This window comes from Solanum dulcamara, chromosome 6 (assembly GCF_947179165.1).
Source record: "Solanum dulcamara chromosome 6, daSolDulc1.2, whole genome shotgun sequence".
NCBI classification, from domain to species: Eukaryota; Viridiplantae; Streptophyta; class Magnoliopsida; order Solanales; family Solanaceae; genus Solanum; species Solanum dulcamara.
In genome coordinates, this window is record NC_077242.1 from 33,138,304 (window position 1) to 33,165,756 (window position 27,453).

Below are 27,453 nucleotides of genomic sequence, written 5' to 3' on the forward strand. Positions count from 1 at the left end.
TCTTAATTTTTTTATTTAGTATGACATATTAGAAAATTTACAAGTTATTTCTTAATTACACTTTAATTTCTTAATTGCCCATTTCTTCTTACGTTTAAAAAGCCTAAAGGTCATTTTCATTGATTTAGTAATTAAGTGATTATTTATTATACAATAATGCAACATACATGCATATAGAAATAATGAAATGTATTTTTCTTTTCTCCCACGATTTTGATGTTTTTCTTTTGTTCCAAAGAGTCCATATTGAAAGAATTTAACAGTCTGTTTTCCTTTCTTTGTCTATTCCATTCACTTGCCCTTTTATTTTATGCATTTACTTGCCTACTAAATTTTTATTACTCACTCCATCAAGGCTCAAATATAAAGTTGTCATTGTATGTTTCTTAAAATTGTGATTTCATGATTTTTGAATGATATTTTACTATTTTTGGTTCTATTGTTAGGACTGTTCAGGCCATCGGAAAAGAAATTCTCTCTTTGGAGGAGGATGACAATAAATTGTGCCAAAAGAAATATCAACGCTAAAAAAAATTGGGTAGAATTTCTCATCAATTAGTATTTTATTCGTAATTAACTTCTTATGTTATTTTTGGAATACTTCATCTTTGAAAATGAAAAGTACACTATATAGATTATCACATTTATAAGCTTATTTGAATTGATTTATTTTGAATGCTTTTAAATATTTTTGTGGTATTTGAATAAAATAATAAAAATATATCAAAAATCATAAATTAAGAAGATGCCTAACCTTATAACTTATGATTTATAAGTCATAAACTATAAGTCCATCCAAATAATCTATAAAGCATCTACTTTTCTTATGATACGGATATTTAGATGACTTAATATTTCATATGGTTTGTCTATTTTCTTCTTTTAATTTTTTTACTTGAGTTTTTTTCTTCGTCTTTCCTTTAGTCTATAAATTATAGACTTTTCTTATGATACAGAAATTTAGATGACTTAATTTTATTTCATATATATTGTTTATCTGTGTACTTCTTTTAATTTTTTACTTTAGTTTTTTCGTCATCTTTCCTTTTATGCTAGAAGGGAATCATGGGTTTGAAGATGCGATAAGTTATGAGAATATTTTATTTTATTCTTGAAAAATGATAGGAGTAATTATATTTGGTGTAGATAGTGTTAATATTGTCTAATTTAATGGTTTGAAAGAAAGTGTCAGTAACAAAATTCAGTTGCGTTTTTCTCTAATAGATCTATATAAATATAAAGTTAGCAATCCAAAAAAAAATGTGGCTCACCTCTTTTTGATCCAAAAAAATCTGATCATTTTTTCTCCTTTTTGGGATATTAACTTTTTTCTTTTCATTTTTTTACATAATTTACTATCTAATTGGGTTTAAAAGCCCATACGTTAAATATTCATTTGCAAGAGTTAAACAAATTACAATTTTGATAAATCACAATTAAATCATTGACCCAGCTCACCATAGCATCCTTATTTATTGATACATTAGGCCTAAAATTATTTTTCCTTGATACTTAATTACTTCTTATAATTATCATGTTCAATTCATTCATATTGATATTCTCTCTTTGCCTTATATATTTTTAATTTTTCTTTTTGGATATGTTTATTTTCATGTGTTATGCCTGCAAGAAAAGTAAGCAGAAAGTTTTTCAAAGTCAAAAAGGAAAAAGTAAAAAGAAAGAAAGAAAAAGTATGCAGCAAGTTTTTCAAAGCAACTTTTGAAAAGTTGATAGAATTAACGCGTACTCGATTTGACAGAAAATTAACGCATAATTTTTACGCGTTTTCCTTCTCCTATGGTCTCATGCCCTTATTTAATTCATTCAGAAAAAGTGAGACTAAAAATACAAAGAGAGTTATACACCAAAATAAATATTGTAGTCTTGAGTGTCCTCTTTAGTAGTTGTTCCTTTTACAAGAGAGAAGTGTTAATTGTTGTTTTCTCCTTGTATTTGAGAGCAATGTACTCCCACATTATCATAGTAAGATCTTTCTATCCCGTGGTTTTTTCCCCTCTATTTGTTTGAGGGGTTTCCACGTAAAATTCTCGTGTTCAATTTATTTTCATTATTTATTATCATATCAAACTTTAGTTGTGGTGCTTCCTCCCCCCAACAGTGGTATTAGAGCCCTCAGTTATTCTGTCTATTTTATGCGAAGGTACTATCTGTGAATAGTAAATTTTTGTGAGTAGTAAATTTTCGTAAATAGTAAATTTTGTTGACGGTATATTTTGTCACGATTGTTCGCAAAAATATTCAGAAATGATCTAGAAGGGTGTGAAGCAAATAACAATGTCGAATACAACAAAGTTTGACGTTGAGAAATTCAATGGGACTAATTTTTCATTGTGAAAAATAAAAATAAAAGCGATATTGAGAAAGGATAATTGCTTAACTGCAATTGAAGGCAGGCCCACAGAATTCACTGATGATAGCAAGTGGAACGACATAGACAGCAATGCAATTGTTGATCTATACTTGGAACTAGCTGATCAAGTGTTATCTAGTGTGGCTAAAAAATGGACTGCGAAGGAAATATAGAATACTCTTATGGGATTGTATGAGGTCAAGTCTTTGCATAATAAAATCTTCTTAAAAAGAAGATTGTATACGCTTCGAATGGCAGAGTCCATGTCAGTTACTGAACACATCAATATTTTGAATACTTTGTTTTCGCAACCTACAACAATGGGTAGCAAAATAGAGGGGACTGAACGTGCGGAGCTTCTACTTCAAAGTTTGCTTGACTCATATGATCAACTCATCATCAACCTGACGAACAATACAGACAGTCTAGTTTTTGATGAAATTGCAGTCGTCGTCTTAGAAGAAGAAAATTAGCACAAAAATAAGGAAGACAGATAAGCAAGTTCGCAGCAAGCTGAAGCTTTGATGATGGTGAGAGGAAGACCAGCGGAATATGGCCCCAGTGGGAGTCACAATCATGGTAGATCTCAATCAATAAGTAAGAAGAATATCAAGTGTTACAACTATGGCAAGAAAGGGCATTTCAAGAAAGATTGTCGGTTCAAGAAGAAGAGTGAACACCCTGAGTCATCAAATGCTCAAGGGAATGTTGCAAGTACCTTGGATGATGGCGATATTTTATGTAGTGAAGGAATATCAAATAATAAAGGCAGAAAATATTTCACTGATGTCTGGATCATGGACATAGGAGCAACATGGCACGTGATTTTTCGGAGAGAATGGTTTCATCAATATAATCCTATCTCAGGAGGGTTTGTGTTCATGGAAGACGATCATGCTTTGGATGTTATTGGTATTGGGTCCATCAAAATAAAGATATATATGGAACGGTATGCACCATCTAGGAGGTACGACATGTAAAAGACTTGAGGAAAAATCTATTGTCTTTGGGACAATTAGATTATAATGGATGTTCATATAAGACTCATGGTGGAGTCATGAAAATATCCAAAGGAGCGCTTGTAGTGATGAAAGCAGAAAAACTTACAGCAAATCTATTTGTGGTTAAAGGTGAAACACACCAAGAAGGAGAAGCATCAACCGCATCAGCAAGTTCATTTGAAGAATCAACGATGATATGGCATCGTAAACTTGGTCATATGCCGGAATGAGGTTTGAAGATTCTTGCTGAGAAAAAGCTTCTTCCAGGTCTCAGAAAGGTTTCACTATCCTTTTGTGATCATTGTGTTATCAGTAAGCAAAATAGACTGAAGTTTAGCAGTTCCTCTGCTAAAAATAAGGAAATATTAGATCCGGTCCACTCTGATGTCTGGCAAGCACCGGTGGAATCCCTAAGAGGAGCAAAATATTTCATGATATTTATCGACAATTACTCTAGAGAAGTTGGGTGTATCCAATCAAGAGAAAGGCGGATGTTTTTTCAGTCTTCAAAGAGTTCAAAGCGCGGGTGGAACTTGAATCTGATAAAAAGATCAAGTGTTTAAGGACAAATAATGGAGGAGAATACACTTGTGATGAATTTGATAACTCCTGTAAATAAGAAGGTATTAAAAGGCAGTTTACGGTGGCATAACCTCCACAACAAAATGAAGTAGCAGAGAGGATGAACAGAACCTTGTTGGAAAGGACAAGAGCTATGTTGACAACTATAGGGTTGGAAAAACCATTCTGGAAAAAAACAGTCAAAATCGCATGTTATGTGATTAATTGATCACCATCAACCGCAATTGATCTAAAAATACCAATGGAGATGTGGAAAGGAAAACCAGCTGATTATTCTCGCCTACATATATTCGGAAGTCCTACTTATGTTATGTACAACACCCAAGAAAAATTGAAGTTGGATCCAAAATTCAAGAAATGCATATTTTTAGGGTATGCTGATGGAGTCAAGGGGTATCGTGTAACACCCCCCCAAAATTCTTCACTAAGATTCGGACCCTTCTTTGTATACGTGTAGGATCAAACTCGACTATTATGAAGTGTATGCATGAGTTAGGATGAGTTCTCAAGTAATTGAAGAGCGTTATAGATGATGTGCGGTCATAAAGGACCCCTAGAACCAAGCTAAGCCCAAAGAACTAGTCTTGGCTAAGTTTTAGAATGAGTTCGTATAAGGGGTCGACTTCTAGCGACCATATATTTTGAAATAGAATGATCTGCATGGCCCATGACCTATTAAATTAAAGGTCTTCGAAGCTTCTTTCCATCGCCGCTAAGATTGTAATTTTTGGAGTTCGGAGTCAAAAGTTACAACTATTCTAAGACGGACTAGTACTGCAGGAATTTCAGGCCTAGGTGGCAACTGCTGGAAACCTAGGCTTGGCGCTGCAGTGGCGTAATGCGCCACTATCACGCCAGGAATAAGCCTCAGTAGTTTGGTCCCTAGAGCGGCGCGCCACTAGGAGATGTGCAGGGTTTTTAAGCCTATTTTCCAAAACTCAGAAAATATAGGCTTGGCGCTGTAAGGGCGCGACACGCCACTATCGCGCAATAAAATAGCCTCAGTAGTTTGGTCCTTGGCGTGATGCGCCACTATCAGATGTGCAGGTTTTAAGCCTAAATTCGACTTGGCGCCGCAGTGGCGCGATACGCCACTATCGCGCCAGAAGCATTTTAGCCTGTTTTCCAGATTTTTGGAGAAAGGGCAATTTGTGTATTTTCCCAAATTATATATACATCTTCCTTGGGATGTTTTGGACCATTATTTTAGTCTCTCTCTCTCTCTCTCTAAAAGCCCTAGAAATTTCCCTCTCTTCTTCTTCTTCTCCATTTTCAACAAGAATTGCTTCAAGAACTTCAAGAATTCAAGCCTTCCATTGAAGACCTAACATCAAGGTTTTCTTCAAAATCTTCACTAAGGTATGTAAGGCTATTCAAAGCATGGGTTGAGTCCACCCATGTGCCCTACATCTTCTTTGAAATTCATTGTTCATAAGAATGAAGTTTATTGATAGAGTTAGGTCCAAATAGGTCATTTTCATCTATTACCCTAATTTCTATTATGTTGATGTTGTGGAGTCAAGAAAGTTATGTACTAAATGTTGGTATGAGTTGATTGAGATGAGAGGTCAAACTTATATTGTTAATTTCGTAACTATGTTGATTGTGATAAAGAATGCTAATTTTCTTAAATGTGTTGCTTATCTTGAATTGTTGATTTAAAACCTTGAAGTTGTGATGAGTCCCAAAAGATCTGTTAAATGAATAGAGGAACGATTGGATAGGTTTGTATGTTGTTATAAATGCATATTTAATCTACTCTTGAAAGATATGATTGGGATTGATCGGATAGTATGATTAGGAGAGGTTTGATTGTGATAGAGTTGATGAGTTGACAAGGTTGTAAATGAGACTTATCGATATATTTTGATTGAGTTGATTGGATGGAGTTTTATGAGCATTGAGTCTTGGGAGGAGTATCGAGTACCGAATTGGGTAAGAGTAAGTAATAACTCGAATCTAATAATACGTCGCCAAACGTAGGAGGGGATTGAACCGTTAAAGTCGAATGCTTCCCCAAATTTATTGTCCTGACATTATAGGACATGGTTGGATTGGATCCATGATTGGTTGATTCATTCATACCCTGGCAAAGTATGAACAGACGCAGTAACAACGTCGGTTTATTGTACTATCACTGGCTCATAAGTGATGATTGTCGGATAAGAGAAACTCCCATATAGGTCTTGATAGTACTCTGAGTCGGATTGAGTTGAATGGTATGTGATTGGTCCCGTCTAAATTATATTCTTGTTTAGACATAGAACACTTGATTGAGTTGTTCTTCTTTCTGAGTTGAGATTCCGAATTGGTTTGATTTCTCTCTGATGTTGTTTCATTCGGCCATTTTACATACTCGTACATTTCATGTACTGACGTCATTTGGCCTGCATCATTTCATGATGCAGAAACAGGTACTCGAGATCATCAACCGGCGCACCATTGAATATCCCCTTACTTCCAGTCAGTTGGTGAGTCCTCCTAGTTTCCGGAGGATACCGAGATTATCTTTATAGCTTTGTTTTGTTCCTTTGTTTTGATTGTTGGTAGCCATAGACTTGCCATGGGCACCTCCTAGATTATTTATAGAGGCTTCATAGACTAGAGTGTGGAAGTGTTGAATTATCTGTTTGACTAGTTTTATTCTATCTAGTTATTGATTGGGTATTAGTTTGGCCTTTGGCCCTAAAATTATGAATAGTATTCTTATAATAGAGTTTTCCGCTGATTGATTGTCAATGAATGAAAGTGTGACTGGACCAAGTGGTTCGCTTGAAGGCCAGAAATAGTTTTCGAGTGCTGGCCACATCTAGGGTTCCCTCTCGGGGCGTGACAAACATGGTTTCAGAGCCAGAGTTCAAGAGTCCTAGAGAGTCTATGAAGCCATGTCTAGTAGAGTCTTGCTTATGGGTGTGTTGTGCACCACACTTATAATTAGGTGGCATTAAGAATTATTTCACTTCTTTCATACTCTGAATTCGTGCGATAGAGTTAAACTCTATAAACTTCCTTTCTAATTCATGCGTTTATACGTTACAGATAATGCCTCCAAAATGTACTGCTAGCTAGAGGAATGTTGATAAAGAAGAGATGCCACAGTCAGAGGTAAGCCCATCGAAGGCTAGGGTCCGACCTGCGAGGTATGCAGAGGCACCTCAAATGCCTACTACTCCGCCTGCACCAACTTCGGAAGAAGATTTTTGAGGAGCGATTGCTATGCTCACTCAACTAGTGGCTACCTGAAATGGTAACCAGAGTTCGCCAACTCTTAGCTCTAGTTCTCAGGAGCCGTCTACTGCCACCAAAATTAGAGACTTTCTGAGAATGAATCTGCCGACATTCATGTGTTCTAAGGTTGATGAAGAACCCCGAAATTTTATTGATGAGATGTGGAAGATCCTGAAAGCTATGCATATTATGGAGATCGAGGAGGTTGAGTTGGTGTCTTATCAACTCAAAGATGTGGCAAACATTTGGTATAACCAATGGGAATAAGGTAGAGGTGAGGATGTTGAACCTACTATGTGGGATGAATTTGAGGGAGTCTTTCTTAACCATTTCTTTCCCAGAGAATTGAGGGAAGCGAAGGTGGAAGAATTTGTGAATCTGAAATAAGAAAGTATGACTGTTAAGGAGTATAGTCTAAAGTTCATCCAACTGTCCAGATATGCTCTAGAGATGATCCCATATGTGAGGTCGAAGATGAGGAAATTTGTCTCCGGTTTGGGAAGACATGTGAAGAAGGAGTGTAAAGCGGCATTGCTAATCTCCGACATGGATATTTCAAGATTAATGGTGTATGCTCAACAGGTGGAAGATGAGAAGAGGAAAGACAGAGAGGAGCATCTGAGCAAGAAGGCAAAATCAGCGGGGCATGAGAATGAACACAGGCAAAACAAAGGCAACAGGTCCTTCTTCCATAAGAAGCCTTCCAACTATGCCTCATCTACCGCCAATGCACCTATGCCGCAAAATAGGTATGATCGACAAGGATAGAGTCACTAGAATATTAGACCCCAGGGTTCTCAATCCCAGGCTAGCGTGGGTCAAGGTTCGCAAGGGAAGCCACCATGCGGCAAGTGCGGTAAGCTCCACTTGGGGGAGTGCAGAGCGGGAAGGGTTGGTTGTTATAAATGTGGCCAAATAGACTATTTTCAGAAGTAATGTCCAACATGGGGGAACAGAGCCCACTATTCGACCACCACACCACCAACTAGAGGTAATTAGAGGGGCACTACTTCAGGTATGAGCGGAGGTACAAACCGTCTATAGGCCATAGGTAGTCGCCAAGATCAGGAGGACTCCCCAAATGTCGTGACGGATATGATTCGAGTCCTTTCTCTTGACTATTATGTTTTAATGGATCAGGGTGCCACACTATCTTTGTGACTCCTTACGTGGCAAGTAAATTCAATAAAATTCCTGAATGTCTTTGTGAGACTTTCTACGTAGCTACTCCTGTCGGTGATTCTGTCATAGCTAAGAAAGTCTATAGAGATTGCACTGTGTCAATCCATCATAGGGATACCTTAGCTGACTTAGTTGAGTTGGACATGGTCGATTTTGATATGATCCTTGGCATGGACTGGCTTTATGTCTGTTATGCCTCTATTGATTGTAGGACTCAGACTGTCAAGTTCAAATTCCCAAATGAGGTTGTCATAAAGTGGAAGGGTAGTCCTGTCGTGCCTAAGGGTAAGTTTATTTCCTATCTTAGGGCTAGAAAAATAATCTCGAATGGATGTATTTATCACATTGTCCGAGTGAAAGATGACAAGGTTGAGTATCCATCCCTTGAGTCGGTTTTGATTGTCAATGAGTTTCCCGAAGTCTTTCTTGAAGACCTGCCCGGAGTCCCTCCTGATAGGGAGATCAAATTTGGGATTGATGTTCTTCCTGATACCCAGCCTATCTCTATCCTTCCATATAGAATGGCTCCGGCTGAGTTGAAACAGTTGAAAGACTTGTTAGATAAGGGATTCATTAGGCCGAGTGTCTCACCATGAGGTACTCCTGTCCTATTCGTGCAAAAGAAAGATGGGTCCCTTAGAATGTGTATTGATTACAGGCAGCTGAACAAGATCACCATAAAGAACAAATACTCTCTCCCTAGAATAGATGACTTATTTGATCAACTTCAGGGTGCCACCTATTTCTCAAAGATAGACCTAAGATCGGGCTACCATCAATTGAAGGTGAGGGAGTGTGATATCCCATAGACAGCTTTTTAGACACGTTATGGCCACTTTGAATTCTTGGTTATGTCCTTTGGGTTGACTAATGCCCCCACAGCTTTCATAGATCTCATGAATAGAGTATTTAAACCATATCTTGATATGTTTGTGATTGTATTCATAGATGATATTTTGGTTTACTCCAAGAATAAGGAGGAGCATGCCCATCATCTTAGAGTCGTCTTGCAAACTTTGAAAGACCAGGTATTATATGCAAAGTTCTTCAAATGTGAATTTTGGCTTGCATCAGTGGCCTTTCTAGGTCACATTATATCTGGAAATGGTATTCAGGTTGATGCTCAAAAGATTGAGGCAGTGATAAACTGGCTCAGACCCACCTCTCCGACAGAGATAAGAAGGTTCTTAGGTTTGGCTAGCTATTATCGAAGGTTTGTAGAGGGATTCTCATCCATATCATCACCGTTGACCAAGCTGACCCAAAAGAAGGCTAAGTTCTAATGGTTCGATGCTTGTGAGGAGAGTTTCCATAAATTAAAGACCAAGCTAATCACTACTCCTGTTCTAACTTTGCCCGAGGGAACAGAGGATTTTGTGATCTATTGTGATGCGTCTAGAGTTGGTTTGGGCTGTGTGTTGATGCAAAGGGGAAAGGTGATAGCCTATGCTTCAAGACAGCTTAATATTCATGAGAGAAATTACCCCACTCATGACCTTGAGCTGGCAGTTGTGGTATTTGATCTTAAAATTTGGCATCACTATTTGTATGGAGTGCATGTTGACGTGTTCACTGATCATAAGAGTTTATAATCCGTCTTCAGCCAAAAGAAACTCAATCTGAGGCAAAGGAGATGGCTCGAACTACTCAAAGACTACGATATGAAAATTCTCTACCATCCAGGTAAAGCTAATGTTGTTGCCGATGCTCTTAGCAGTTTTTCTATGGGTAGCACTGCCCATATAGAGGAGGAGGACAGAATTAGCAAAAGAGGTGCACAGATTAGCCCGATTGGGAGTTCATCTTGAAGAAAATAATGCAGGTGGAGTTAATGTTCAAGATGGGTCTGCATCTTCACTCGTGGCTGAGGTAAAAGAGAAGCAAGACCAAGATCCCATCCTTCTCCAGTTGAAGGAAGTTGTTCACAAGTAAGAGGTGATGGTTTTTACCAAAGGGGGAGATAGTGTGTTGAGGTACCAAAATAGATTGTGTGTCCCAAATGTTGATGATATGCGAGAAAGGATTATAGTCGAAGTGCATAGTTCTAGATACTCTATTCATCCTGGCTCTACAAAGATGTATCATGACTTGAGAGAAGTTTATTGGTGGAGTAGAATGAAGAGAGATATCGCGGAATTTGTTTCCAAGTGCCCGAATTGCCAACAGGTTAAAGTTGAGCATCAAAGGCCATGTTCCCGAAAGCAACATGATTAGATTTGGGTGATTGTGGATAGAATGACAAAATCAACTCACTTCTTGGCAGTTTGGACTATTGACACCGTAGAAGATTATGCAAAATTATACATTCAGGAGATCGTCAGATTGCATGGGGTCCCCTTGTCTATCATCTTAGACATAGGAGATCAGTTCACTTCCCAATGTTGGAAATCCTTCCAGAAGGGACTAGGTTCAAAGGTGAATCTTAGTACGACTTTTCATCCCTAGAAAGATGGCTAAGCAGAGCATACCATCCAGACATTAGAGGATATATTGAGGGCATGTGTACTTGACTTCAAAGGAAATTGGGATAATCACTTACCTCTCATAGAGTTTGCATATAATAATAGCTATCATGCAAGAATTTAAATGGATCCTTATGAAGCTTTGTATGGAAGGAGGTGTAGATCACCAATTGGGTGGTTTGAAGTTGGTAAAGCTGAGTTAATTGGGCCTGATTTTGTTCACCAAGTTATGGAGAAGGTGAGAGTTATTCAAGATAGGCTAAAGATAGCCTAAAGCTGTCAAAAATCTTACACCAATGTGAGGAGGAGAGACTTATAGTTCGAGATGGATGATTGGGTGTACTTGAAAGAGTCACCCATGAAGGGCGTCATGAGGTTTGGAAGGAAGGAAAAGCTTAGTCCTCGATACATTGGCCCTTACTAGGTTGTGAAGAGGATAGGGAGTGTCACTTATGAATTGGAGTTACCCTCGGAGCTAGCCACCATTCATCAGGTATTCCACGTTTTAATGTTGAAGAAGTTCTTGGGCGATCCCTCGTTGGTAGTCCCCATTAATAGTATTGGAGTTAAGGATAGCTTGTCCTATAAAGAGGTTCCGATCCAAATTCTTGATCGCCAAATTCGCAAATTAAGAAATAAAGAGATCGCCTCAGTCAAAGTCCTATGGAGAAATTAATTTGTTGAGGAAGCCACATGGGAGGCGGAGGAAGATATGAAATCTAAATATCCGCATCTATTCGTGCCTACCGATGAGAATATTGAAGGTAATGTCTATTTTCTTGACTTAAATTCATTTGTGCATTTTGATTTTGGATAGTAATTATTTTGAGAATTTGATTGGTTGCATGAATGAATTCTAATTGTGATTTGTACCCCGAATCCATCCTTGGTTTACTCGTCATTCGAGGACGAATGATCCCAAGGGAGAGATAATGTAACACCCCTCCAAAATTCTTCACTAAGATTTGGACCCTTCTTCGTATACGTGTAGAATCAAACTCGACTATTGTGAAGTGTATGCATGAGTTAGGATGAGTTCGCAAGTAATTGAAGAGCGTTAGAGGTGATGTAGGGTCATAAAGGATCCCTAGAACCAAGCTAAGCCCAAAGAATTCATCATGGCTAAGTTTTAGAATGAGTTCGTATAAGGGGTCGACTTCTAGCGACCATATATTTTAAAATAGAATGATCTGTATGGACCATGACCTATTAAATTAAAGGTCTTCAAGTCTTCTTTCCATCGCCGCTAAGATTATAATTTTTGGAGTTCAGAGTCAAAAGTTATAACTATCCTAAGACGAACTAGTACTGTAGGAATTTCAGGCCTGGGTGGCAACTGCTGGAAACCTGGGCTTGGCGCCGCAGTGGCGCGACGCGCCACTATCGCGCCAGGAATAAGCCTCAGTAGTTTGGTCCCTGGCGCGGCGCGCCACTAGGAGATGTGCAGGGTTTTTAAGCCTATTTTCCAAAACTCGGAAAATATAGGCTTGGCACTGTAAGGGCGCGACACGCCACTATCGTGCCATAAAATAGCCTCAGTAGTTTGGTCCTCGGTACGACACGCTACTATCAGATGTGCAGGTTTTAAGCCTAAATTCGACTTGGCGCCGCAGTGGCGCGATACACCACTATCGCGCCAGAAGCATTTTAGCCTGTTTTCCAGATTTTTGGAGAAAGGGCAATTTGTGTATTTTCCCAAATTATATATACATCTGCCTTGGGATGTTTTGGACCATTATTTTAGTCTCTCTCTCTCTCTAAAAGCCCTAGAAATTTCCCTCTCTTCTTCTTCTTCTCCATTTCCAATAAGAATTGCTTCAAGAACTTCAAGAATTCAAGCCTTCCATTGAAGACCTAACATCAAGGTTTTCTTCAAAATCTTCACTAAGGTATGTAAGACTATTCAAAGCATGGGTTGAGTCCACCCATGTGCCCTACATCTTCTTTGAAATTCATTGTTCATAAGAATGAAGTTTATTGATAGAGTTAGGTCCAAATAGGTCATTTTCATCTATTACCCTAATTTCTATTATGTTGATGTTGTGGAGTCAAGAAAGTTATGTACTAAATGTTGGTATGAGTTGATTGAGATGAGAGGTCAAACTTATATTGTTAATTTCGTAACTATGTTGATTGTGATAAAGAATGCTAATTTTCTTAAATGTGTTGCTTATCTTGAATTGTTGATTTAAAACCTTGAAGTTGTGATGAGTCCCAAAAGATCTGTTAAATGAATAGAGGAACGATTGGATAGGTTTGTATGTTGTTATAAATGCATATTTAATCTACTCTTGAAAGATATGATTGGGATTGATCGGATAGTATGATTAGGAGAGGTTTGATTGTGATAGAGTTAATGAGTTGACAAGGTTGTAAATGAGACTTATCGATATATTTTGATTGAGTTGATTGGATGGAGTTTTATGAGCATTGAGTCTTGGGAGGAGTATCGAGTACCGAATTGGGTAAGAGTAAGTAATAACTCGAATCTAATAATACGTCGCCAAACGTAGGAGGGGATTGAACCGTTAAAGTCGAATGCTTCCCCAAATTTATTGTCCTGACATTATAGGACATGGTTGGATTGGATCCATGATTGGTTGATTCATTCATACCCTGGCAAAGTATGAACAGACATAGTAACAACGTCGGTTTATTGTACTATCACTGGCTCATAAGTGATGGTTGTCGGATAAGAGAAACTCCCATATAGGTCTTGATAGTACTCTGAGTCGGATTGAGTTGAATGGTATGTGATTGGTCCCGTCTAAATCATATTCTTGTTTAGACATAGAACACTTGATTGAGTTGTTCTTCTTTCTGAGTTGAGATTCCGAATTGGTTTGATTTCTCTCTGATGTTGTTTCATTCGGCCATTTTACATACTCGTACATTTCATGTACTGACGCCATTTGGCCTGCATCATTTCATGATGCAGAAACAGGTACTCGAGATCATCAACCGGCGCACCATTGAATATCCCCTTACTTCCAGTCAGTTGGTGAGTCCTCCTAGTTTCCGGAGGATACCGAGATTATCTTTATAGCTTTGTTTTGTTCCTTTGTTTTGATTATTGGTAGCCATGGACTTGCCATGGGCACCTCCTAGATTATTTATAGAGGCTTCATAGACTAGAGTGTGGAAGTGTTGAATTGTCTGTTTGACTAGTTTTATTCTATCTAGTTATTGATTGGGTATTAGTTTGGCCTTTGGCCCTAAAATTATGAATAGTATTCTTATAATAGAGTTTTCCGCTGATTGATTGTGAATGAATGAAAGTGTGACTGGACCAAGTGGTTCGCTTGAAGGCCAGAAATGGTTTTCTAGTGCTGGCCATATCTAGGGTTCCCTCTCGGGGCGTGACATATCACTTATGGGATCCCACTTCCCGCAAGGTGGTAATCAGCAGGGATGTTGTATTTGTTGAAAATAAAATACAAGCAAAAGAAGGTAGCACTTCAAAAGAAAAATCAGAGACTACTACAGTTGAAGTTGAAGAAATAAAAGAAGTTTCAGTTTCTTTTGAAGCAGCACCAGAGCACAAAGAACAAGAGCAAGCTGAGATCGAAACTCCACAAGTTCGACGGTCAACTAAGGAGAGAAGAGAACCATCTTGGAACTCAAATTATTCTATGGAGAGCAATGTTGCATACTTTCTATTAATATAAGATGGAGAGCCTTTAACTTTTCATGAGGCTATGAAAGTTCAAGAATCATCTATTTGGATGGCAACAATGCAAGAAGAAATTGAAGCTCTTCATAAAAATAAAATATGAGATCTTATTCAATTACCATAAGGAAGGAAGGCCATTAGAAACAAATGGGTCTACAAGATCAAAGGCAATGGTAATGATCAAGTGGACAAATATCGTGCAAGATTGGTGGTGAAAGGATTCGCTCAGAAAGAAGGTATAAAATTTAATGAAATATTTTCTCCCGTGGTTCGACTCACAATAATTCGAGTGTTCCTGGCGATGTGTGCTACATTTGACTTGTACTTGGAGCAGTTAGATGTCAAAACTGCATTTCTTCATGGAGAACTTGAAGAAAAAATTTACATGCTCCAACCAGAAGGTTTTAATGAACAGGAAAAAGAGAATTTGGTTTGCAGGTTGAACAAATCTCTATATGGTCTCAAACAGGCGCCGAGGTATTGGTAAAAGAAATTTGATTCCTTCATTATAGGCCTTGGATACAACAGACATAGTTCAGATCCTTGTGTTTATTACAACAGATTTGGTGATGATGATTTTATTACTTTGATGTTATATGTTGATGACATGTTGGTAGCAGGCCGCAACAAAGATCGTCTCACAAATTTAAAGGTACAGTTGGCTAGGGAGTTTGAAATGAAGGACCTGGGACCAGCAAATAAGATTCTAGGGATGCAAATTCATCGAGACAGAATTAATAGGAAGATTTGACTTTCTCAAAAGATCTACTTGAAGAAAATCTTGCGACGCTTTAAGATGCAAGACTGTAAGTCAATTTCTACCCCACTTCCTATTAATTTCAAGTTATCCTCAAGAATGAGTCCTATCAATGAAGCAGAGAGGATAGAGATGTCTCGAGTACCGTATGCATCAGTAGTGGGAAGTTTAATATTTGTTATGGTATGTACAAGACCTGACATTGCACAAGCAGTGGGAGTGATTAGTCGATACATGGATAATCCTGGTAGAGAGCATTGGAATACTGTGAGGATCTTGAGATATATCAAGGGTACCTCATATGTTGCAATGTGTTATGGAGGATCAGACTTTACTGTTAAAGGTTATGTTGATTCAGATTATGCAGGTGATCTAGATAAAATCAAGTCCACCACAGGTTATGTGTTTACTCTTGCTGGAGGAGCTGTAAGCTGGGTTTCAAAACTGCAATCTATCATGGCTACATCTACGACGGAAGCAGAATATGTTGCATCTACACAAGCTAGTAAAGAGGCAATATGGATGCAGATGTTACTGGAGGATCTCGGACACAAATAAAAGAAGGTTGCTTTGTTTTGTGATAGTCAGAGCGCTTTGCATCTTGCAAAGAATCTGGCTTTTCATTCAAAGATAAAGCACATACGAGTTCAGTATCACTTTGTTTGTGAGAAGGTGGAAGAAGGCAGTGTGGACGTTTAGAAAATTCACACTAATGACAACCTAGCAGATATGTTTATAAAGTCGATCAACAGTAATAAGTTTATATGGTGTCAATCTTCTATTGGCCTAGTAGAAACGTAACATTGCAGTAATTTGGTAGAAAGAATGGTGTGAAGACTTAATTGATTCTCAATTACATCTTCAAATGGGAGAATGCAAGAAAAGTACGCAACAAGTTTTTCAAAGTCAAAAAGGAAAAAGTAAAAAGAAAGAAAGAAAAAGTACGCAGCAAGTTTTTCAAAGAAACTTTTGAAAAGTTGACAGAATTAACGCGTACTCGTTTTGATAAAAAATTAACGCGTAATTTTTACTCATTTTCCTTCTCCTATAAATAGAGGCCCTCATGCCCTCATTTAATTCATTCAAAAAAAGTGAGAGTAAAAATACAAAGAGAGTTATACACCAAGATAAATATTATAGTTTTGAGTGTCCTCTTTAGTAGTTGTTCCTTTTACAAGAGAGAAGTGTTAATTATTGTTTTCTCTTTGTATTTGAGAGCAATGTACTCCCATATTATCATAGTAAGATCCTTCTACCCCGTGGTTTTTTCCCTCTATTTGTTTGAGTGGTTGTAAACAATAAATTTTCGAGCCAAGAAAAATAAATAATCAAGACCGAAAAATTAAAGTAACAAAGTGTAATATTTGATTTCAAAATATAGTGCGGGTTACAATCTTTATGATAATCCTCTAATTCTTCAAATAATATGAAACACGTTGAACTTGAATTTGATTTAGAGTCAAGGGCTTGAATAGCTTGATCTTAAATCTTCGTCTTCAAATTTGGATTTGAATTATTCGTCACGAACACTTGTATGGTTATGACGAACAGTAAATATGAACAAGTAACTTGATCTTGATATTCTTCTTCGTTCTTGATCTTGAGCTTGAACTTGAATTTGATTACTTGAACTTTGTAGCTTTGTAGAGAATTTGCGGTCTTTGATCCACGAGCTCTCTTCTTGCTTCTTGTTCTTGACCAACCTCCTCCTTTCAGAATAATGAGGACCCCTATTTATAGTTGTAGGGAGTGGTATGAGGGTGTGATTTGATTTGTTGGTTTGAACTGACCAATCAGATTTCTTTGTTGAAGAGTTTTAATTTGATTGGTCAGAATATGTCATATAGACACGTGACATTGTTCTAGTGGCTCATTAGTTTGACTTAGATTGCCACATAACTTTGACATGTGGCATGATTTTAGTGGCTTATCTAATTTGACTTGGATTGCCACCTAACTTTGACATGTGACATGATTTTAGTAGCTTATTTAATTTGACTTGGATTGCCACCTAACTTTGGCACATGGCATAATTCTAGTGGCTTATTTAATTTGACTTGGATTGCCACATAACTTTGACATGTGGCATGAAAATGGGCCTCTAGGATGAGATGATATTAGGCTTAACAAAGTGGGGTCATCTTTATAGCCCAAATCAATGGATTTAGGTTTTTAATCAAATCCACATTTATTGGGCTTAAATAATTGACCCAATTTTATTAATCCAAAATATTTATTTGAACTAATATATCTTGAATTTAATATAAATTGAACCATTCTACAAATTTATATTTAATAAATTGTAAATGATTACAGTGATTTCCACATAAAATTCTCGTGTCCAATTTATTTTCATTATTTATTATCATATCAAACTTTAATTGTGGTGCTTCCTCCCCGAACAATGCCCTTGTTCATATTTTACTGTGCACTAAAAATATTTACTTAAAAAGATATTGCGTATGATCTTACTTTTTAAGTTGGTATTTTGATATTCTATATTAATTGTAAGCAAGAACATGACATGTGGAATTTTAGTTTATTTTCTTGTAATTCTCATTTGTAATGCATCTATTTTTGTGATGTAATTTCTTGCGCATAAAGAGAAGATCTGGTGTATATATGAAAAGAAGAGTAGAAGATGACTGGAGAGATTTGAGGAGAAGGCACATACAACTTGACGTAAATATTCTTTTTGTGTAATATTTTTTCTTTGTTTTATCTTAAATAGTTTAACATCAATGTTTTTTTAATTTTATTTTATGTATAAAAAAAATTGATGAGGTTTTTTTCACCACATGCAAAGTATATCTATTTTTTTTATAATAGAAATTAAATGGCTATATTGTTGATTAGAGTTTTTAAGAAGAATGCGTATGTTAATTTTCCTTCTATGTTTATTTTTGTTTTTTCCTCTCTATTAGTCTTCTTTAAATTAAATTTCTATAAATAATAAAAAAAACTATTGTCGTAAGCCTGTATGTTTATTTGGGCTTAAATTTGTCCTTTGTGGCTTTATTGAAAACTAACCAAAGTTCAAAATTAATAGTTTGTTGGTTAAAGGAGATTAATTTTAAACATTAAAATATACTCTTCATTTAGTGTTTTTTGTCACACGTTTTAATATTTATTGAAATTGTTGCATTTTAGTATTTATTACACGTATGTTTTCATAGAATTTTAATCATTTTAACGAATTTATAAAAATTGCATGAGATACACGTGCAACGCAGGTGTCCAGAAACTAGTATATATATATATACACACTCCATTTGTTCTAATTTGCATATCTATTTTAATATATAATATGATACATTATGAAACAATAGGTAACAACCATCGAAAACAAAGTGCAATACTTCACCTTCTTCTTCTTCCTCTTTTGCTTATTTGAAACCAATTTATCTGAGAGAAGAATTTGGTGATATTAGTTTAAATTGTTCGTTTTACTTTCTCTTTTAGTTCATTTCAAAAAGTATTTCTTTTATCTTTTTTGATATCTTTTTATTTTCAACTTTCCATTTGATATGTCTAGTGCCATAAGATTAAAGGAATTTTTGTACATTACTCTACCTATCTAATTAGCTAACGTTTGGCAGTAGATTTTGAAGTTGAAACTTGAAAAATTGAGTTTTTGAAGTTTTGTGAGTGAAAGTCCTATAAAGTTTGATCCAATTTTTTGAAAACTTGAAAATATTTGAAGATCAAATTTTTAAAATTTGATCAAATTTTATAGTCGATTTTTTTTTAAAAAATAATCATTCAAAATTTGTGATCAAACGCTAAGCTTAGTTTAAAACTACAACAGTTAACTTCTTAATTTTTAAAAAATTTTGTTATGCCAAATTAAAATCAGAGACGAAAAGAGAATTAAAGTTTCTGATTCCTCGACTGATCGCACTTACTGAAAACCACCTTCATGAGCAAATGCCTATGACTAGCAGCAGGCTGGCCGCTATCATGATGCATGTAAGATAAGAATATCTGAATTACTCCCTTTGTCTCCAATAATATGACTCATTTTTTAAAGTAATTTTAAATAATGATATATTTAAATATAATATAATTTTAAATGATCATTTTATTTTTAATAGAATGATTTATATTCACAAAAATAATTCATTTTAGCCCATAGATTTTTAAAAAAAAATATTTTTTATTAAATTTTGTGTCAAATTAAATTATATTACATAAATTAGAATAGAGAATATATAATTGGCCATTATGACATCAAATCAACAATTTGTTATGTACTACTGCTGGTGGTTTGTGTATATTCGCTAGACCATGCGAAGTTACCGCCAGCACACATAATAAACTGCCGCCTGTTTTTCAATTCAACTGCTCACCCAAGAACAGATCATAGACAAGAAGATATGATGTTATTTCAGTCAACCATAAATTAATTCACAGTCTATATGACGTAGTTTCAAGGACCATCTAAAAATATATTTGTTGGCAACTTTTTCCTTGATAAGGATTAATTCAACAAATGCTTAAAACTAAATAGACATTTTGGACATCACTATAATAAAAATAACTTTTAGCAATAATATATATATGCAGATTAACAAAAAGTGTTAAAAACTTTATCGACATTATTTAATTGTCGTTGGATCCAACGTCTCTATAAACTTTAAGAACATTTTACAAAAAATATTAATTGCCTCTAAAAAAACATATTTAGCAGCAATTAAGTTATTGTCGTTAATTAATTAATGTTATATATTATTTTCAGTGTAGTGCATGAATGTGGTGATACTTTTAAAAAAAGAATAGTATTTGAAGTTCAGATCAAAAGGACATTTAAAAATACATTTAACTTGAAAAAATCTTGAAGTTTTGTTGTGAGGTGAAAAAAATTAACTTGAACAAACTCAACATCAAGTTAGAGTGAAAAATTGTCTACAATTAATGACCAGACAGTTTTGTGAAGAAGAAAAAAAGCTGGGGAAAAAAATTAAAAAATTGTACGACCAAATGGACCCTTAATTGTACTGAATTAATTCATTTTGTGACAATAATTTTTAGATATTAATATAATATAGAAAAGGTGCCTAAAGATTGTGATTTTCTTCAACATAATAGAAGAAAATACATTATAAAATAGTACTCGTACAAAATGAAAATTCACTTGATTTAATTCTCAAAAAGTAAATAATGACAATTATACATTTCTTGGAGTTGGGAGAATACCTTTAAAAAGCAGTATTTCCCCTGCGAGTCCTCTAGATTCCTATTCTATATTTTATTCTTTTCTTTTAAAAAAAGACAATGTCAAAAGGGGTAGCCCTTCCTTTTACCTCTACTTATTTAAAAGCAAAATTTGAGATGCCAATATGATAATATTAAGTACTCCTATTATATCCTCCTTTTATTCCCATCGCAATTGGTCAAATTGGGATTTTAAAAGAAGTTCCCATTCAGTAGCCCTTTTTTTGTTAAAAGAGGAAGCAATGTTCCTCTTGTATGTGCAGATGCTTATCTGAGATTTTGTGAATCAAATGATGGGCCAATACATTTTTATTGACAACTAAAAGAATTCATATTTAAATAAAAAAGGTTGGCAAAAGATGGAGCTGGAAGCTTGATGATCTCATGATATTTTAAACAAACAGACGAAGGACATAAATTGTGTTTGGTATGATTTAACTTAAAGAAAACCAACAAATGTACTTGGCTATCAAACAAAACTACACATTCATATATATATATATATATATATATATATATATATATATATATATATATATATATATATATATATATATATATATATATATATATATATATATATATGATGTTGTTCCAGCTGCAGCTTAACTGCTCACCACATACTTAAATTTATTTACATTTTTATAATTAGTTGCCTATACATATGAGCAACTAATTTCAGAAATTCTTATCGTAAACAAAACATTAAATATCACCTCCGGCAAGGACACTTCATTTGTCCTGTAACATTTCATGTCACATCCGAAACAAATCTTACTGTATTCAAGAAAAGGCCAGAAGGGTTTAAATACAATATGTGTGTCTGCATGATTACTTAATACTTTGTTGTGTGCCTAATTGGGTGTTGCTTGTTCATAATTTGTCTTTTAACTTAAAAAAAAGAAGAAGAAGAGAGATTAGAAATGAAAACATTGCTTATTGCTTAAGAAATAGAGCAAATGAGTGCAATAAATGCTTAGTAGTCGATGATACATTGGTTAATTTTGAGGGACCATCATACTAAAACCAACAAATTAAATAGTGCAAAGGGGTAAAGCTATTATTTAGTTGGAGCTGTGGCCAAGTTAGAATCATTGTGGAATGGCCCCTTAGAGTATTGATTTAATTTGTCACACCCTCAGGTAAGTAGGGACTAGAGAATTTACCCAAGAAGAGAAAATTAAGCATTATTGAAAATGTTAACAAGTAATGATGATGATGATGATTCAAAGGGTCCTATTTGATTATAGCCATTAAGTTTTTGCATTTACATGAAGATGTTGAAGTGAATGGTGATGATGATCAGCGATATGCACAATAATTAAACGGCTGATTGAAACCTCATATATATAAAGTGGGCCATTGATCAATTTCTTTTAGGGGGATCGGAGAGCCTGGCTGGCTATTCTCTTTCAATAATAGAGTCTTCATGATGCACAGATGCTCCCTTTGATTTGACCAATCAATATCCATAACAAGATGATCTACACCAATCTAACTCAAGGAAAACAGAAAAAAAATGTGTAAGAATTTCTGCACATTTTGATAGTCTTGAAAGGTTAGTTAATTATGTGTTTGGCTGTTTTAAGTGGGAATTATATGACATCAAAAACTGTTGTGGGTGATTTATTGCGCGATAAACAAGTCACGGCACACACAATATGACCCCAATGCAATAATTAAGCTGTATCTATGCTGAATTTTATTAATGCTTTATTGATAAGTATATATGAAGTTACAAACATGATTGAATTTAATTTATGTGAAAAGATATGACCAATAATGTACCAAAAAATGAGTTGGGACTGTTGAGCTCTAATATGGGTCAACCGTCTTAGTATATGTATTGTCTTCATATGCTTTTGAATGGGACCTTTCATTTTGGTGTGGGTCTCAACCTAAGAGATCGAGACCCTTCTCCACCACTAACCTTCAGAATCCCTACTTACCGTCTCATTGTTAAAGGCATCCATCCATTTTAGCATCAAAACTGAAAAAGAAATATGATTTGTATTTACTGTTCCATTCATTTCAATTTATATGGTGTAGTTTACCTCACACAATGTATATGAAAGAATGAAGACTTTGAAATACTTGATATTAAATATGTCATAATATTTGTGTTGCTATGAAAGCTTCTCATTAAATATAAAATGAGAATTTTTTTTTAAAAAAATATAATTTTAACAAACTAAAAAGAAAATAGTATCACAAAAGCGAAAAGGGAACAAAAGAGAGTAGTATAGGCGCACCACTCTACTTGGATTAATTCTGAACTAGTTTATGCAGGAAATAGTTCCTAAAATGATTTCTGCGTTCAAAATATTGATAAAAGAAATTCTTCAAGAATAAAACTTTAACAAGAGAAGTATCCTAGCTAGTTGGATATGCCCGGCTTTATCGGATCCTGTCAATTGACCATACTGACGGAGACTTAACAAAGACCAAATATGATGAGTTGAAAAGCTAGCTACTTTTTCTTTACCTTTATCTGTCAAATAATTATAAGTATGCGAGCATAATCAACTTTAATAGAGAAAGAATCAAATAATAGGAGAGGAAAAAAAAGGGGAGAAAGGAATTAATCACGAACACATTGAAAGCAATAGAAAATTGAAAAGGAGCTTCTTTAATCACTACATCAGGAAATGTCCTCCTCCCCCTTTCTTTTTTTCCTTCCAGACCTGTTCCACTACCCCTTTTCCTCTCAAACTCCATCATAATTGAACTAGCAAACATCTTTTTTTTTTCTTTTCAAACAAGTGTAGAAAATAATGAGGAATAGTAATGGTCACAAAAAATTAAAAGAAAAATACCTGCCTAGGTTCCACTGAGAACAAACTTTATTTCATATATCAATACAATGATAGTGGTGAAGAAGCCTATTGGCTTCTCTAAGGCCACTAAAGTAAGCACCATGAGTTGTTGAATAGTGGGTTCTATGTGTTGCTTCTCCTGCAAACAGAATTTGAAGTGGAGGGGGGGAAATATTTGAATGAATGGTAGTCGTTTTTGGCAAGGGCTCAGCCATAGCATCCAAATCATCTCCACTTGAACCAACTGCTACATAACTATATGAACCCAAGAAGAGTGGATCAGTTCCCCATTGGCTCTTTAACACCTTTTCCACTTTAAAGCTACTTCCTGCATCAGAATGCGAATTTATAAGGAAGCTGGAGATAGTTTTTGAGAACCCATCAATGATCTCCTTATCACCAAGTGATTCCACCTCAAGAGCTTCTTTACCTACAAACCATGATATTAAAACATTTGACTTGCCATATATTGGAGACAAATTAGCTGTCCTCCTCATCCACCAAGGAACTTTTGGGTTTGGTTCTGATTGATGGAAGACCATCTGCAGGTGGGGAAACATTATGCCATCATGGGTCGGAGTTAATTTCAAGAATACCTTGTTGACAACACCAAAACCAAGCCTTGAGATTGCTTGAGTCTTGAAACTAGCAAGTGGGGGGTTAAACATACCAGAATCTTTGTGAATCCCCTGTTTTAAAACTCCAAGTGAGACTGTAACTATGACATGATCTGCATACATAATTGATCCATCAAGAAAATGTAGCTTCACTGCTGGCTTATTATTAGCACCATTTTCAATTTCTAATGACTCATCAGGCTGCCACTCAACCTTTGTCACTTTTCGGCCTAATTGAATCAAGCCAGGTGGTAGAACAGAGGCCAAAGATTGAATCACGGATAAATAGCCTCTGGCAATGGTTATTTCTTCTCCAGGAAACATGCGATACTCTTTTTCTGCACTGTAATCTAACATTTGCAAATCATTAGCTGATGTATAAGTCCTTTGGATATTCTCAAACATGGAGAAGATGCCTTGTTCAAGTGATCGTTTATCTAACCCTTTGAGTTCATGAATATCTGAATCCCAATAAGCATCAAGGCCCTTCCGAAGGAAAGAACCAATACTCATGGATTTAGGAATTTCATCTTCAATGAGTAATTTCCCTTGAGCAATATCCATGAGTTTGTTGAAAAGATTGTAGATGGTGTCAACAAGGGAAGGATTGAGCACATAACCATCTTCAGCTATTGTGAGTTGCTCAGTTTCTAAGAGCCCATCCATACACTCCCAGGGCTGATCAGATTGCAATGAGTTTATATCTCGAGCAATCTTGTAAATAGGGCTCCCTCCAATTCCATGGATCCAAGTAGCACCCATCTCAATCCTCTCACCACCAAACTCTGATGTGTTAATCCTTCCACCAATTCTATTGCCACCCTCCACTACACATACATCTAACAATTCTTTCGACCCTGCTGTTGTATACAGTTTGTTAGCAGCTGTCAGACCAGCCATTCCTGCCCCAATTATCACTACTTTTGCTTTCTTGCTCACCATAGTATTATATTAGTCAAGAATGAGACAAGACAATTTGTATGAACTGAACAAGAATCAAATACACATATAAATACAAGGAGTATTTCACATGAGAGGATATTGAAAGAGAATTTGTAAGTTTGTGTGAAATATTACTGAACCAAGAATCAAATATATATATACAAGGAGTGTTCCCCGTCTTTCACATGAGGCCACTCCTTTTTTGCATAGTTTATTTCTCTAATAAAGACATAGCTATACTTTTCTTGGTCATTAACGTGATTGTAGTCAATAACCTAATGACCCCCCAACCCACTTAGCCTCTAGCTTTAATACCTCTCTACCTATACCGTACTGCCACCCCTTGCTTTATGTGATGATTTTTTTTTTTTTAATTTTAAAAACTTGTCATTAGGAAAGAAATGAAAATTTTAAGTTAAATTCTTTTCAGATTTAAAATGTATAATATTCATGCACCGAGTAAACCTTCTTCATTTATCCCCATACAACCCCACACGTGTGCGAATATTTACATAATATAGTGTGTTTGATACCGAAGAAAACATTTTTTAAGAAAATATTTTTTGATTTTTTAAAATTGGTTGTTCAAAATATTTGAAAAACAAAACAAGTTCTTTAAAAATAAGGAAATTGACTTGATAATAGAAGGAGAGAAAATAAATTGAATAAGTGATATTTCAAGTTTATTATTTCCTAGGCAGTACCCACCCACCTAGACCATCGAATCCCTTGCCACACCCGAACTCCCACACCCCACTCCATCTTGCCTCTCTAGTGTATTGCGAGATAACATATAAATATTATTTAGATAATATTTTCTTGATTACTTATCAGACACTAAAAAATAAGAAAGAAACTTCCTTATTTTGAAAAATACCATTTTTTTGGAAAAACATTTTCCTTACTGCCAAACATTCAGCACTAATTAATTGAATTAAAGCTTGTTTTCGCAGTTTGTATGATCACCAATAATAGGTTGATGATTCGATCTCACCAACCTCACATGTGAATCAAGTAAACGGAGGCCCACGTAGTACTGTACACGCCATTGAATAGTGATGATTAGTCAATGAAAGTCATAGATTGTTTCAACAATGTAATCATGAACTCACACTTGAGATCATATATTACCCAATTAAAGAACGTACTTATTTGAAGTAACAGCTAGTGGTCTAGTTTCTGATTACACTAGGCATGATTATTTTTCCAAAGCATTCAATTATAAGGATTTTGACTAAATTGGATTTCAATGCAAAAGGATATAGAAATCGAATACCATTAATTATATGTTTCATAAATAAACTATGAAAAGTAAAGAGGCTCCATGGCAATAATTTATTGAATGCAATAAGATTAAGAAGGAGATGCTTTCGCTGGTAATCTTACACGATATAAGATGTAGTATAATAGAATGTGTATAAGGAAAAAGAGTTAGTCGGTGCTGTACTAATTTAATATTGGCATTATAAAGTTCAAATACAAGACATCTAGTTGTATTTTTGAATTACAAAACGGCTAAATAAAAACGTATCCTTAAGGAGCCAGGAGGGAAAAAAACATTAGTACGAATGCAATTAATGTAGTGTTTTCCCTCTAAATTGCGTACCTTCCACAATTATACATACGTCTTTCTATTAATAACATTTTCATCAAATAATCATTTGCACATCTAAAATTTTGAGCGAAGGTATGCATAATTTACTGTCCAAGGGTATAACATTACGTACGTAGTCATGAATTATGATTAACTTAGTTTATTAGTATTTGATTGATATAAAAGTAATAGTACGAAGAAGTACTAACAATTTGCAAAATATGTGCTCTCTATATTATAATTTTGATAAAAAAAATATTCAATTGACCAAAATCACTATATAGCTCTTCATATAATTGTATTCTTAGAATAGATTGCATATGTGAAATATAGCATATATATTCTACCAAAAAAAATTATAAACATATATATACTCTCCATCTAATCTTTATTTTTCTAGATTGTCTTTTATCCTGTTGGGGTTTATGAAATAGTTTTCTGTACCCAGAGCTTTAAATCTTTATCTGAATCTTCATTAAAGGCCGTGCAGATATGTAAGCAAAAGTGGCTTGATTATATGTTATTATATAAAGATATAAAAGTGCTATACAAAGATTAGATGTTTTAAAGGTGACTCTAAAAAGATTAATTATGTTTATTTATCTTTGTGGTCGGGTCTTCGATATTTTCTCCCCAACCTTGATTAATGCTATGTATTTTTATACTTTAAAAGTTGGTCAATTTTACCTTTCTAGCTGTAGCAGTAATTAAACTTTTTCAAATTAATGTTTGCTTTAGTTTCCAGAGCTTTTTCTTATTAGCAGAAATGCAAGGTAAGGATGCGTACAATAGACTCTTGTGGTCAGGCCCTTCTCCGGATTCTGCGCATAGCGGAAGCCTTAGTGCACCGGGCTGCCCTTTTTTTGTGATAAGCAACTATGCTAAAAAATTTAGTTTCTACTTTTATTTGTCCAAGTTTAAAAGATTAAGAGATTATTTATTATTTTGTATCATAATTATTTTTGTTATTAAGTACTATTTTGGTTCCTATAAGTAAGAGACTTCAATAATGAT

General features: G+C 35.2%; 1 protein-coding gene across 2 annotated transcripts; it reads right to left on the reverse strand.

Moving 5' to 3' along the window:
• Window positions 1-21,532: 21,532 nt before the first annotated feature.
• LOC129893440 (probable polyamine oxidase 5) lies at window positions 21,533-25,103 on the reverse strand. 2 transcript variants are annotated; one of them, XM_055968969.1, is made up of 2 exons: window positions 23,287-25,103; window positions 21,533-21,964 (listed from the first exon to the last, which is right to left on the reverse strand). In XM_055968969.1, exon 1 carries the CDS (start codon window positions 24,843-24,845, stop codon window positions 23,319-23,321), a length of 1,527 nt encoding a protein of 508 aa, XP_055824944.1. In that variant the 5' UTR covers window positions 24,846-25,103; the 3' UTR covers window positions 21,533-21,964; window positions 23,287-23,318. The 2 variants fall into 2 exon arrangements, with proteins under 2 accessions (XP_055824944.1, XP_055824945.1); XM_055968970.1 differs by lacking the exon at window positions 21,533-21,964 and adding an exon at window positions 22,019-22,460.
• Window positions 25,104-27,453: the final 2,350 nt, after the last annotated feature.